This window comes from Engystomops pustulosus, chromosome 2, assembly GCF_040894005.1.
Source record: "Engystomops pustulosus chromosome 2, aEngPut4.maternal, whole genome shotgun sequence".
NCBI classification, from domain to species: domain Eukaryota; kingdom Metazoa; phylum Chordata; class Amphibia; order Anura; family Leptodactylidae; genus Engystomops; species Engystomops pustulosus.
The window spans coordinates 133,328,576-133,342,754 of record NC_092412.1 but is presented as its reverse complement, the minus strand read 5'-3'; the positions used below and the strand labels follow the sequence as shown (position 1 = coordinate 133,342,754).

Below are 14,179 nucleotides of genomic sequence, written 5' to 3'. Positions count from 1 at the left end.
AGCAATTTGCCTGGCAGGATGGCATGAAAACTAGCCCACTTGAAAAATAGACAAAGCACAAGGTTTTTCAGCAGAAAATTTTTATTTTATATAAACTGACGCAGCTCATTTTCCAGGGAGGATTATTCCATCATACTGAAAAAGAAAAAAAAAAAAAATGATATGTCGGTTAGAAAAGTTAATCTATAAATCTTATTGCAATGCAAAAACATTCAAATAGACTACACCAATTATGCTAATTAGCCTGATGTGCAGTGAGCACTTCCTGCTAGGGTAGCCCAAGTGCTGAGGAAGCAAAGGAGGGCGAGTATAACAGTCTAAAGTCAGATGACAGATATGGTGAAATAAAGTTAATTTTAAAAGGATACCAAAATTACAAGACTACCACAGTCAGTGTGCCTGGATCTACAGTCAACCATGGTTTATCATGCTTTGATTTTGATGGTAGATTTCAATTAAGAATAGTTCTAAAGATCATAGCATTATTAGCTGGCAGCAAGTGGACACATGTCATGTATGGACTTTCAGAACTTCATAGCAGTCACCTACCAACTCACTATTGTTACTGGATAAACAATCAGGTTCTTCAGTTTTAGCTAAAGGCAAGGCATCTATAGGGTACAAACTGATTGCCAATATGGGAATACCTCAGAGGATTGTTATTAATGGGCATAACTTTCTGGTTTCTAGCCCTTTTAGGGCTTGTTTTTTGGAGGACAAGCTGTACTTTGTGGTTGGGGGGTAAATGTTACTTTTTGATCACGTTATGCAATTTTTATTAGGTCTGATGTGAATTTTTTTTTTAAACTTTTTCTAGGCATCAGGGGACTTTAGCGTTACAATGAACAAGTGATCAAATTATAATGCAAATGACTAATTTATTGCAGCACAATACAGAGTCAAATAGGCTGACAGCTGCATTGTCAGTCCTCAGGGCTGCCATAACAACGATCAATTCCTCCAATTGCATACTACGGGATCATGCTATGATCTCCCTTGCGATCACGATGTAGATAGGTCAAGGTTTGGGAAAGGGTTAACACCTTCAGGACCAGACCAAGTTTATCACCAGTGTTTCAGACCGATTTGAGTTATTGTAATCAGCATATTTATTTATTTATTTTTTTTAGTTTAGTGACAGAGTGACAGAATATTACCTATTCCTATACATTTCAGTAACTAAAATGAGCAAAAGTGAAAAGAACTTTAAAGCAGTGCATTTCTCAAATTGTTTTAATATAATTTGTCACTATGTATTGCTATCATTTGGCATCAAATTGCAGTTAATGTTGTCTACTGACAATTTCTCTCATTTCAGTCAGAAAGCTTCATCTGCAGCCCTGTGAAAGTTGTTATTCCAACAAACGTTCACATTAAGAAGTTTGGCTCTTACAATGTGTCCTCATTTTGTGCTACAGCTTTCATATCTAGCCATTTCTGACCAGTATTTTATACAGCACTCTTGTTCAGCTATGATGCAGGGATCTGCACGTGTCAGCAACACAGAAATTAACAGCCAACCGAAATTAACTTTTTATCTAGATGACATCAGGAGCATGTGTGTGCTCTTAGACCTGAGGATTTTAGTCAAAGTCCCCCTCCAGAATGAGAAAAAGGGGCCTAAATATAAGGCAGCTCTGCAAACAGTCAGTGAAAGTGATGTGGACCGGTCGGAAGGAGTGAAGATTGGGAACATAAGACAGGTAGCAGTGGGTAAACACAAGGTAAAGCTGATTTACTTTTAGATAATGAAAGTTTGTAATTTTGTTTTACCCAAGTATAAATGTAGGGGTCCCTTTACAAAATCTAGGCTCACCTTCTGTTGGAACCAGCGCATGGCTTCCTCTTTACCAATTCGGTGCTTTGCACCAATGGTGCCAGTCTTGCGCTTTTTGTCAGCAATGCTGAATCCAGGGCGCCCAAGAACCTGTAGATATGAAAATTAATATTGCTTAACACATTGAATCAAGATACTATTCCATCTTGAAGCACCAAGACTTGCGTCTGATAGTAAAAATGCACCCAAACCAAACTTTATTTAAACCTTAAATCAAGTTTAACTCCTGGTCCAAAGATTCCAGTGAGGATATAAACTGAAGCCAAGCATTTCAATCGATTTACATGAATGGACCATTGTGGTAGAAAAAAAATCCACTTGCAGCCAAAAATTTCTCTGCCCGGCAGCCTAAATGACCTGTCATGCAATTAGGGACACTAAACCATCCATAGGTCCTTACATAGTGGTGGTTTAGGGTCCCAAATTGGCCAAAGTCCCTCCGCGGTACAGTGCTTCAAGTGCATGTGCAGTACACTAAACCCCACTGGACCATATGGATATGGACCTGTGGGTGCTTTATTTTCCAAATCACCATGACCTCCCCACTACACCCTTAGCCATGTCAAAAATTTTGAGAGCCATCTACCCCCCCCCCCCCCCCCCAAATACAATTCACTTTACCCCATTATGTTACTATATACAAGTCCAGGTTGCTGAGAGTTATGTTTTAGTTTCAGAAAGCTACTGTGCGTGAAGCAGCACCAAAAGTGGAGTAAAACCAAAGTGAGGATAATGCATTTAAAATTTAGATTAAGGACCACCCTTACTGAAAATCACAAGGAGCCAAAATGCCACATGTAAGGCACTACATTTAGGAGGGTATTCCAGGGTCCTAATATTGACAACCACTTAATATATGCCAGACAAGTAAAGCTCCATTTACTGGTAAAATTGGCAGTAAACTATAGTGGCTGTACAGTTTTCACAACTCCATTCATTTGGATGGAACCAAGCTGCAGCATGGTCACATGGCAGATGGGCTAAGATAAAAAAGGGTTCTTTAGGGCAATGTAGGTCCCTCAAACTACTTGCCTCCTACAATAAGAAGTCAATGGGCTACCTTTGATAGATCAACCTTCTAACCCTAGAAAACCCCTTTAGGCAGCTAAGCAGCTTAAGTACCGTATGCCATCTCATGCATCCTTTTCTCCATTCCAGGTTGTTTACAATCAACATTTCAGAAAATGTTCTATTACCTAATGGCTCCAATTGTACTTTTCCACTCACTGTACACATTTGTTTTCATATTAAAAAAGCATTAGAGTTGATTTCTAAACTTGCTTGGAATCCCTAGAGGGGATCCCCCCCCCTCATAGGGTTCAGGTTCCCAGTGACGGGCATGGAATATGAAATGCTGTTTTTAGAAGTACAATTGGTACAGAAAACAAGCCCTCCTCCAGCTATGTACCTGGAAAAAAAGTTATGGATTTTTAAAGCCCAGGAGAATAAGAATAATAATAATAATAATAATAAAATAATAATAATAATAATAATAATAATAAAATAATAATAATAATAATAATAATAATAATAATAATTAAGTGGCCTGGTCCATAAAGGGAACCAGTCAGCAGAAATTGACCAAATAAACCACTACCAGTATGTTGTCAAGCACTCAACACCTTCTAAATTATGTTTCTTTCAGCACCTAGTATGGTGGCATCATCCAGAAATCTATTTTGAAGTGAGATGCAAGTTGGTTGTTTAAAGTCAAGGAGGCAGAGACTAAAACTGAAGTCAAGCTCTCTTCCTCAGAAAGCCCATCCATTGTAATTGACGGTCCTACAACCAGATCTCCCATAGTCCGATGCACCTTGATTTCAGTGTTAAACTTTCCCCCTCGACTTTATACAACCCATTTACAGCTCACTGCAAAGTCGATTTTTCATGATGATACCACCACACTGAGATATGAAACAAAAACTAGGTGGTACAACAGCATTCTGGTAGTGGTATAATAGGCGAATTGTTGATGACAGGTTCTCTTTTACCCCTTAATGACTTGACCCATTGTTTTTCAACTTCCACCCCCCGCACAAAAATTCTGTAACTTATTTTTACACAAAAATCTATGAGGGCTTGTTTTCTGCGCAGCAAATCGCACTTCATTTTGACAGTGTTTAATATTCCATGCCGTGTAACCGTTTCCTTGTGAGCTTGGATTTTACGGCCTTCACTGTGCGCCCCAAATGACACCATTCTTTGGGTCGGTGCGATCACGGGGATAACAGGTTTGTATAGGTTTTATAAGGTTTTCACACATTTACAAAAATTAAGCCCTCCTGTACAAGTTTTTTTTTTGCCATCTTCTGGCACCAATAACTTTCAAACTGGTGGTGCACAGGAGCTGTGGGTGTAATTTTTTGTGACCAATAGTGTTTTCAATGCTAGCATTTTTGGACTTGCCTTTTGATGACTATTGAATTTTTTTTTTCAAAATGGAAAAATGTGGCATTTTCGACTTCAGGCACCATTTTCCGTTAAGTTAAACGCAGCGAAAAAAATTATATTTTGATAGATCGGGCATTTTCGGACGCGGCAATACCAAATGTTTATATTTTTTGGCCTATAAGACGCACTTTTAAGCAAGAAAAAAAAATCTTGCTAAAAAGTGCCCTAGTCTAATTGACCAAAGGTCAAGAGGATCCAGCACTGCCAGACCCTCCTGACCACTGTAATGGAGATCGGTTGATGCCCTGATAGAGCTGCACCCCATCTCCCAGAGAGGAGAGGCTCCGCACTGCTCTCCCAGGTGTCCTACTGATCACATGCTTCTTACATCACCACATACTGCCAAGAATGGGGACAGGCTGCCCTGGAACAGGGAAAGAAGGGGAATATGGGAAAATAAGGGGGGGGGGGGTTTCTGTGTGTATTGCAGAGCTGTGTGCTGTGCTTTAGTGCGAGCAACAGGGATATTTTAATTGGAGTAAAATACATTTTTTTTTTGGTAGCCCAAATCTGGGGTGTGTCCTATAGCAAGAAGCGTCTTATAATCCGAAAAATACAAAATATGACTTCTAGGGAAAGCTGGGCGATTAGAATTTTGTGGTTTAATGTTTTTACTTTTACCATTTTTTTCAGACCCACTTGGGTAATTTAACCGATCGTGGGTGTTACCGGTAAGGGTTTGCTGCAATATGCAACAAAGACTTACCGACTATGAGAGGGCCTATAACGTCCTTAAGGGCGCATTCACACGTTGCGTTTGAAAAGCATTACAACAGCTGATGAGGTCATTTGCCTAATCACATTAGTTTGTTAACGCAATGTTAACACATGTGTTAACAAAACATGTATTAACATGTTGTTAACATGTGCGTTAAAATCGCATTTAGTAAATGGAAATGTTAACAGTGATGTAATTAGGCAAATACCCTCAGCTGTGGTATATGCGTTTTAAACGCAATGAAAACGCAGGTCAAAATGCAACGTGTGAACACGCCCTAAGGGGTAAGAGGCTTTCCATTTTCTAGAAATGACAAAATGCTGGGAAAGGTTATCAATATAGGTTTTTGATCCGATTCTGGTGGCATCTAGCGCTTGAACAACTGTTTTATGTCGAGAAAAGGCACATGCTGATCATCTCTCCACTCATTAAAACAGCCCACACAAATGGCAAGTTCTCTTCTCTTTATGACAAAGCCATTGTAATACAGACTTGATACTTACAACATAGAAATCCAGCCCATAAATTCCAATGCTTGGGTCATATTTGATTCCCAGATCAATGTGCTCCTGGATACCAAAGCCAAAGTTTCCTGTGTCAGAGAAGTTGTTCTTCCTCAATTCATATTCTCTGACCTAGAAGATAACGTAAAACACAATCACTAATCTATACAGTGGTGTCCCACTTTCCTCACATAGGCCGAGCCATAGACCTTAGAGCATAACAGGTATCCCCTCATTACTAAGCCCATTATAAGTCAAGTACAAGAATAGAGGACACTGCATTAATGAAGCCATAGCAAAAGAACTGACCTTCACCATTAAAATATCATCCATGTTTATGGGAACATGTATGAAGACAGTCAGGAAGAGAAGCAAGAGGAGGACACATCACAAGCAACAGCCTGGGTGAGCTCCACCTATGCCCATAAAAATGACCAGCAATGCCACAAAGCAGATATAGGACCTACTCTACAATTTATGTGAGGCTAGTCACCATAGTAAACAGTTACAGCTCTGCTAGCATGTATTACATACCTTCAGGCCCTTCTCAAGAATTTCTTCTGCTTTAGCTCCCCGAACTGTACAGTGAACTGCAATCTTCTCATTTCTTCTGATGCCAAAAGATCTCACGGTGTAGCGAGCTACAAGGGAAAGCAGTCGAATATTAGGTGGAAGAGGCAGGATCCGGACTACATGCACTTTGCTAAGATTCCTCTGCTGCGCATGGTGCCAGTGGTCAATACTAACTGACGCAGAAGGAAACTTCCAATTACAAAGGCTGGACCAGCGCCATGTTCAGCCAGTAAATACCAGCATGGATATCCTGTTAGTGTGCACAAAGTTGCATCTAGTTGATCATGAAATATCAAGAATAAGACCAGGTCCCATACTAACCTTTAGAAAAGACAGGAGTCTGCCCAGTGAGCTGTTCCAGCACCTTGGCTGCCCGGGTCAGCCTGTCACCACTCTCACCAACACAGATATTGAGGCATAGCTTGCGGATTCTCAGCTCACGCATAGGATTTTCCTTCTCAGTTTTTTCCTAGAGTAAAAGAATAGATTATTTTACACTTGGAACACAGCAAAACAGTCATATGATGATCGTAGTAAGAGCTGTCCACTAGCTACACAAGGTTACAGAACATGTACTGCACTAGCCTGTGTACATATGCATTTACCACAACATCCATACTGCTAGGGGTCACCATAAGGAAAGTGAATGGCACCTACATACAGTTAACTGACTACTAATGCAACCTGGTTCTTTTTAATTGGACTTTCCTAAGACATAGTACACCATGAAAATCCGCAGCAGGTGTGAACTGCGCCTTAGCTACTAGCCACTCAAATCTCATCCTTAGTCAACCAAGACTGACAGCACAAGGTAACCTGCGTGTGGGATGGCACTTGGCAGCATGTTAATGCAGAGGGGAGCCATTGTACACTATTGGGGGTAGGTGGTCTCTATAAGGCCTCCTCTGGGCACGTCTAGGCATGTCTCCTGCACATAGGGGATGCAGCTCACACCACAGACACCTATACAGGGCATAATCATATGCATGTAGAGGGGTCACTAGGACACGGCTGTCCCCTCACAGAGGTAACACACACGTATTAACTACTATGGAATGCCCTGTGCCCGGCGCAGCCATGATAACACCGCGGGCCAAGCTACTATCACATCCACCATACCGATTAAGCCAGACGTGTCATAACGGAGGCGAAGCAGGGGCCAGCCAGTAAGCAGCCTACAACCGAGAGCCGGCCCTCCATATACAAGTACACATAGAGGATTGCGACGGATTGAGCAGGAAGGATTCTCCCACTTCATCTCACACTCACCGCCATGTTGGGAGATTGGAAGAGATCGCGAGACTTCCGCCTCTGCCTTATATAGTGCGGGAATTGGTGACACTGACGTCGCCGGGAAGTTCTCTAACGCTGCTTCCGTGATCATGTGATTAGCTTTCCCAGGTTTTTGTTGTTGGTAGTTGTCATGCGCGGTATACGGCATACGGCAGGATAGTGTGATTACTTGGATTTATTCTGATGCTTCTGTTTGGCACGGTTACTGCTAAAATCATAAGCTTCGTTAAAATGATAGTGCCAAGTAGTTACAAGCCTTCATCTGGGACATGAGATGTGCTGCTATTAGGCTGTGTTCACATTAGGTGTTTCCATTTTTCCACGTAAAGAGCTGTGTGATGGCTTGTTTACAAGTTGTACTTCATACTGACGGTATTTAACCCCTACGGGACTCAGCCTCTTTTGGCCTTAAGGACGCGGCCCCATTCTTCAAATCTGGCCTGTGTCACTATAAGTGGTTATAGCTTTGGAACGCTATGAGATATCCAGAGGATTTTGAGATTGTTTTCTCGTGACACATTGTACTTCAAATTAGTTTAAAAATTTGGATGAAATCTTTTGCGTTTAGTTATGAAAAAAAAAAAAAATTTGGCAAAAATTTGGAAAAATTCTTTATTTTCAACATTCTAAATTCTCTACTTTTGATGCAGATAGTCATAGCTCCCAAATAAATTCATAACTTACATTTCCCAAATGTCTGCTTTATGTTGGAATGGTTTTTTAAGATTCCACATATTTTACTAGAATGTTATGAGGCTCAGAATTTAGGTATCATTTTTCACATTTTTTGTAAAATCACCAAAACCTGTATTAGATGGACCTGCTCAACTTCTAATTGACCGTGAGAGGCCTAAATAATAGTGAGACTCGTAAATTACCCCATTGTGGAAACTACACACCTCAACGTATGAAAAACCACTTTTAAGAAGTTTGTTAACGCTTTACGTGTTTTATAGGGGTTAAAACTAAATGGAGGTGCAGTCTGCAAATTGTAATATTTTTTCACAATACACCCATTTTGGGTGGAAAATTAAACATTTACAATGTATTAAATGAATAAAGGCTCCACAAAGTTTGTTACCCAATCTCTCCCGAGTACACGGATACCCCATATGTGGTGGTGACCTGCTGTATGGGCGCACGGCCGGGCATAGAAGGGAAGGAGGCGCCATCCAGATCAGATTTGCTATGTCACATTGTACAGGCTATAATTTTTTTCTTTTTTTTAATGTGGACCTATAGGTTCTTATTTCTTTTGCCACATGAGATGCACGTTTCTGGTACGTAATTTGGGGGAATCTATAGGCTAATTGATGAGATTTTATTAACTCTTTGTTGGTGGAGGAAATGAAAATCATCACTTTTCAGGAAGATTTTTATGGGGGTTTTTTTTGGCTGTTTACCATACCATAAAAATAGTATATTATTTTTATTCGATGGGTCGCCACGATTACAAAAAGACCTCATTTATATAGATTTTTTATTTTTTTCCCATTTTTACTGAATAAAAGGTAATTTGGCAAAAATGTTGTTAATTTTAGCATCACCGTCTTTCATATGCATAACTTTTTTATTTTTCGCCTCACAAATCTGTTTAAGGGCTTATTTTTTGCGAGAAGGATTGTTCTTTTTAGTGGTCTTATTTTAGAGTGCATAACATTTTTTAAATCCCTTTTTAGAGCATTTTTATAGGGTATTAATTAAAAATGATCTTTTTTCTGGAGCTTTTTTTTGTTTTGTTTTTTACGGGGTTCACTTTGCGGATCTAATAACGATTCTGTTTTATTATGCAGATTGTTACGGACGCAGGGATACCAAATATGTGGGGGTTTTGTGTATTTTATTCAATTGTACTGAATAAAAACCAATTTGGAGAAAATCTTGTTCATTTTAGCATCACCATCTTTTCATATGCATAACTTTTTTATTTTTCGGCTGACAAATCTGGTTAGGGGCTTATTTTTGGCAAAAAGAGTTGTTCTTTTTAGTGGGCTTATTTTGGAGTGCATAACATTTTTTAAATCACTTTTTAGAGCATTTTTTTTATAGGGTATTAATTAAAAATGATCTTTTTTCGGAACGTTTTTGCGTTTTTTTTCTACGGCGTGTACCGTGCGGGTCCAGTAACGATTCTGTTTTATTATACAGATTGTTACGGACGCGGCAATACCAAATATGCGGGGGTTTTTTGTGTTTTTGTGTTTTTTATACTTTATTAAGTGTTTTTATAGGAAAATGACATTTTAGGGGCTTATATTTTAATGCATTTATTTTTTATTTATTCTAATGTATTAACTTTAGTGTTTTTGACTTTTTTTTAATTATACATACTTGAACTTGAACCAGTGATGCTCTGATCACTGGTTTATGTTCAATACACTGCTCTACAATACTATTTTATTGTAGAGCAGTGTAAACTGTCTGAGCAAGCTTGCGCATGCTCAGACAGTTTACAGTCAGACCCGGAAGGGGCCTGACTGCCATGGAGACCGGGCAGCTCCGGGGCACATGCCAGTCCTCGGAGCTGCCCAGAAGTGGATCGGATCCCCCGGTAAGCGGCACGGGGGATCCGATCCACAGCGCAAACACCCTTACACGCCGCGGTCATGCTTGACCGCGGCATGTAAGGGGTTAACACCCGCGATCGGAGCCGGCTCCGATCGCGGGTGTTAGCGCAGGCTGTCAGCTGTACTAGACAGCTGACAGCCGCTGCTTCTGGTACCGGCTCCGTTCGTGAGCCGGTGCCAGAAGCAGGACGTTATAGAACGTCCCCGTGCGCTAAGTATCTAGCCCCGGGGACGTACTATAACGTCCTGGTGCGCCTAGGGGTTAAAGCGTAACTGTAAAGCTATAATGATTTTATAAAATTATTGTATGTGATTCTGCTTTGAAAATGAACAGAATGATACCTAATTTGTGCTCACCTTTTTTTCTCTTTAAAGTTATGGCGTTTTCTGTTCTGAAAGTGTTTGACAAAAATCTTTCTCTCCAGAGCTGAAGTGGGCGGAGACTAACTTCTGTCAGTCTATGCCCTCAGGCTGAGGCCATTTAGCTTGCCCACAGATCCCATGATGCCTTGTGTTCTCTCTCAATGTAAATTAGCATTAAATCCATTTAGTTTCCCACAAGTATATCCATTAAACACTGTCCAGTGCACATACAGGGTGTATATGGTGACAGCCTGGTAGCTTCCATCAAATGGAGGAGCAGGGAATATGAAATAAGTGGAAGAAATTATAAGTGAGGGTGGTGACACACATGGCATTTTTAGGCCACTTTTAGTGCGTTTTCAGATCGTAAAAAATGCTTGTGTTTTTGACCAGTTTAAATTAAGATAATTGGTCAAACCTGTCAAAAACGCATGCATTATCAAAAAACGATCTGCTTTTTTTAACGATCTGAAAACGCCATGTGTGTCACCACCCTAAAGCAGTTACACGAAGTATATAGCCTGTGCTGTGTAAGCATTAAAGGAAACCTGTCATCAGGTCTCTGGCACCACTACCTGTTGGAGCAGCTCAGAAGGATTCCATCACAGCCTTTATCTAGTCAATTCATACATTATATCATTATAAAATCATATTTTCTTTATTATGTAAATGATGCAGGTCACATGGTCAGAGGCAGTGATGTCACCGCTGTTCCCCCCTCTCCTCCCCCCGCTCATGTCCGTGTGTAATGTATAGTAAAGCATTGCTAGTGTCTGTGCTTATCTGCTGACATGCTCTCTCCTCCTAATACACATGTGTGAGACACAGACATCAGCTACACAAGTACTTGACATGTTCTGCTATAACTTGACTGCCTGTAGCTGTTGTATCTCTCCTATATACATACACAGGCTGCAGGAGGCGTGGCCGCCAGCACCAGGAAGCACATGGAGGAGCCATTACACCATTATACCTCACATCATTATACAGGCTGTCAGTCAAGCACTGTGGCTGTACCTCCCACTCATGAATAAGATGGACAGCTTGAATATGATAATGACTCATTGGACACCTCACAGGTCATTTGCATAAAGCTTTTGGACCTCATTGCTTAAGTTTACAGGCATGTAGAGGGACAATGAAGGAATAGAGGCAATGCTTTCTAATGGCAGCTTATGAAAATATATTTAGTTTAGGGGGTTAATTTGCCTGACGGGGTCTCTTTAAGGGTTAATAGCTCCTCTGCACAGAAGTGATAAGTGCGGATGACAAGGTGGGGGAAGGGCTGTAGAATGGAGGGACTGATAGGGAACACAGGGATCTTGTACCTCACTATTCTGTGCAGGAGACATCTGTATCCACAGTCACATACAGCTCTGTTCCTATAGGCTTTGTTCCTATGCCCTGTGCTGTAATTGTGATTTCCCATTGTGACCCCGGTTCTGTTCCTGACTAAGCTCTTCCGCTGCCTGCCTTGACCTATTGTTCGTCCCCGACTCTGATCCCATGCTGTTCATCCTGACTTCCTGCCTGTGGAAGTCCAACTCGCTTTCTGGCGGGCTCTAGTGAAAACCAGGTACCACTTAGATTCCGGTCCCAGGTGTTGGCTTACATCATCGTCTGTGGTGGTCCAGTGAGTCCACTACCCTTGGAGCCTAACAGGGCAGTAGCCCCACTCCTCTCATGACACTGACAGATAAGCAAACTATAAACAAAGTATGGACTCCAGGGCTCCTCAGCACAGGCAAAGGAAGCAGCTATTGCAGCACTGAGGAAAATTATAGCAAAGAAACTAATGGATATAGGTAACAAAGATAATAGGAAACGTTGTTTTACATCCTAAGAGCTATTGATATTTTCTTTAATGTTCCATGCCATGTTGGCATTGGTGAAAATATGCATTTGCTTACAATTACAGCAAAGAAGAAAAACGCATCCAGAGTAGCCAAACACATTGCAACAATTAAAAACACGTGTTCTGAGGCACACGTCCAGATGCATGGGTTTCGACGCACGCAGTTTGACGCATCCACACGTGAATGCAGCCTCAATACACTGATTAGCAAGAAAGAAATATGAGTTGAGTATCACAACTGGCTAAAAAATGTCTCTTGACAAAGCAACTTACGATAAAGACGTTTAGGGGGTCGGCTTCTATGGTCTATATACAATAATTTTTGTTGCCCTATTGCATTTTTTCCTCTGTATTTATGCAAGTATATGATAACCTGTATGTAGTTACTGTGCTCTAGGTGTCAGCATTGTGGGTAAACCCACAAACTTTCATTTCGTATACACCATAACCTGTTAAAAGCCCTGTTCATTATGTATTTTCCTCATTTTAATGTATGTTTTTAATACTTTTTGGTTATTTAATAAAATATATTTTTATATTGATTTCTGAGCTATTTCCCTTATTTTTGTGTTCATTGTTTATGGCGGGAACTTGATTTATTATGGCTGGGGTATTGTTTATCCATTTCTCAGCATTTAAATAGGTGTTTAACCCTTTCAGGACCTGGCCCTTTTTCGCTTTCAGTTGTATTTTTCACTCCACACAATCACAAATCTATGCCTTGGGTCTTCGGAAGATGATGTCACGGGGAGCGACGATCCTCGGCAAGATGGCGGGGCCCATGCGGCGCCATATTTTTGAAGCCGCCAGCAGCTTTGCCGGCAGCAATGTGCAGGTTAACACCGATTGCGTGTGTTACCGGTAAGTCTTTGCTGCGATTTAAGGGGTTAAAAACTGTTTTTTAACTATTTTTTAGATGATCCTGGGTTTTTTTTAACCCTAGATGGACTGATAGTTCATACCATACTACTATATTGCAGTATATGGCATTTTTACATAGCATTCATTACAATGCACCACTGGTGAATTGTAATGAATCACCAGAAGCCATCCAGCTGCTGGTCTGACAAAGACCCAAGGCTGACAGGGCAACCAATCGTCGCTCCCAGATGATGTAATGGATTGGCGATTGCAACAAAGATGCGCTTGGGCGCCGCTGTCTTTTAAATGCGATCAAGGGGATAATACAATCAAGAGCATAATACAATATGCAGCAAACCCCACCTCTGTATGGCGAAGGCTCATCTCGTCAGCCCTCCTCATAAACTTTAGTAGCCCGGCCCCATACGGTGAAGAAGTTAACAAGCGGCACTTGTCTTCAACTAGGTAGTCCACAACTAGCACTTGTCTTCTAGCTTTCATTCTTCTATATACCGGTAATTATATGTGCATGTATTGATTGTCTTATGACAGTTTTTTGTAAATTGCACGATGGGACATTGTCACAATGGTCATTCTGAAGTCACAGTGGGCCAGCATACACAATAGGTCAATGTAATGTCACAATACGCCATCCACAAGGAGTCACTCTAATGTGATAATTGGGTCAGTGTTATATCTCAATGATCCATTGCTAAAATAGGTCATTTTGATATCACTGTAGGACATTGTCGCATTGGGTAGTTGTATTGCCACAATTCTCACAGGTCAATGGGATGTCAATATGGTCAATTACCACAACGGTTCATTGTGATGTCACATTTGGGCATGTCACAATGGGCTATTGTAACAATGGTTCATTGTGATGTCACATTGGTTCATCATTATAAAAGATCAATGAGCACTCGGCGATCTCCATTAGCGCAATAGAGATGACTGGAGCAGAATGGACATGTGTGGCCCTCTGCTACACTCATCTCAGTGAGTGACGAGGGGTCTGACGGAGGTACCATCACTGAGACCCCCACCTATCAGCAAGATCACCAACTTCTTTGGTGGGAAAACACCTTTTAAGAAAACCTGCCATGAGGAAACTACTCATGGTACACACTAATCAAAAGTGTATCTGATGGTAGATTC

At 40.9% G+C, this 14,179-nt stretch overlaps 1 protein-coding gene across 1 annotated transcript; it reads right to left on the bottom strand.

The window, feature by feature from the left end:
- Positions 1 to 63: 63 nt before the first annotated feature.
- On the bottom strand, positions 64 to 7,473 carry RPL11 (ribosomal protein L11). The gene is made up of 6 exons (XM_072136505.1): positions 7,352 to 7,473; positions 6,404 to 6,551; positions 6,044 to 6,150; positions 5,510 to 5,641; positions 1,817 to 1,927; positions 64 to 135 (listed from the first exon to the last, which is right to left on the bottom strand). Exons 1-6 carry the CDS (start codon positions 7,355 to 7,357, stop codon positions 106 to 108), a joined length of 534 nt encoding a protein of 177 aa, XP_071992606.1. The 5' UTR covers positions 7,358 to 7,473; the 3' UTR covers positions 64 to 105.
- Between the last annotated feature and the right edge of the window lie 6,706 nt (positions 7,474 to 14,179).

What these genes read in the sequence shown, in the direction of transcription:
- RPL11 (XM_072136505.1), bottom strand. An exon ending in GACTCCTGTCTTTTCTAAAG is followed by an intron (nt 6,151 to 6,403) that starts GTTAGTATGGGA and finishes TTTCCCTTGTAG; the next exon opens with CTCGCTACACCGTGAGATCT. An exon ending in ATGGGCTGGATTTCTATGTT is followed by an intron (nt 1,928 to 5,509) that starts GTAAGTATCAAG and finishes TCATATCTACAG; the next exon opens with GTTCTTGGGCGCCCTGGATT.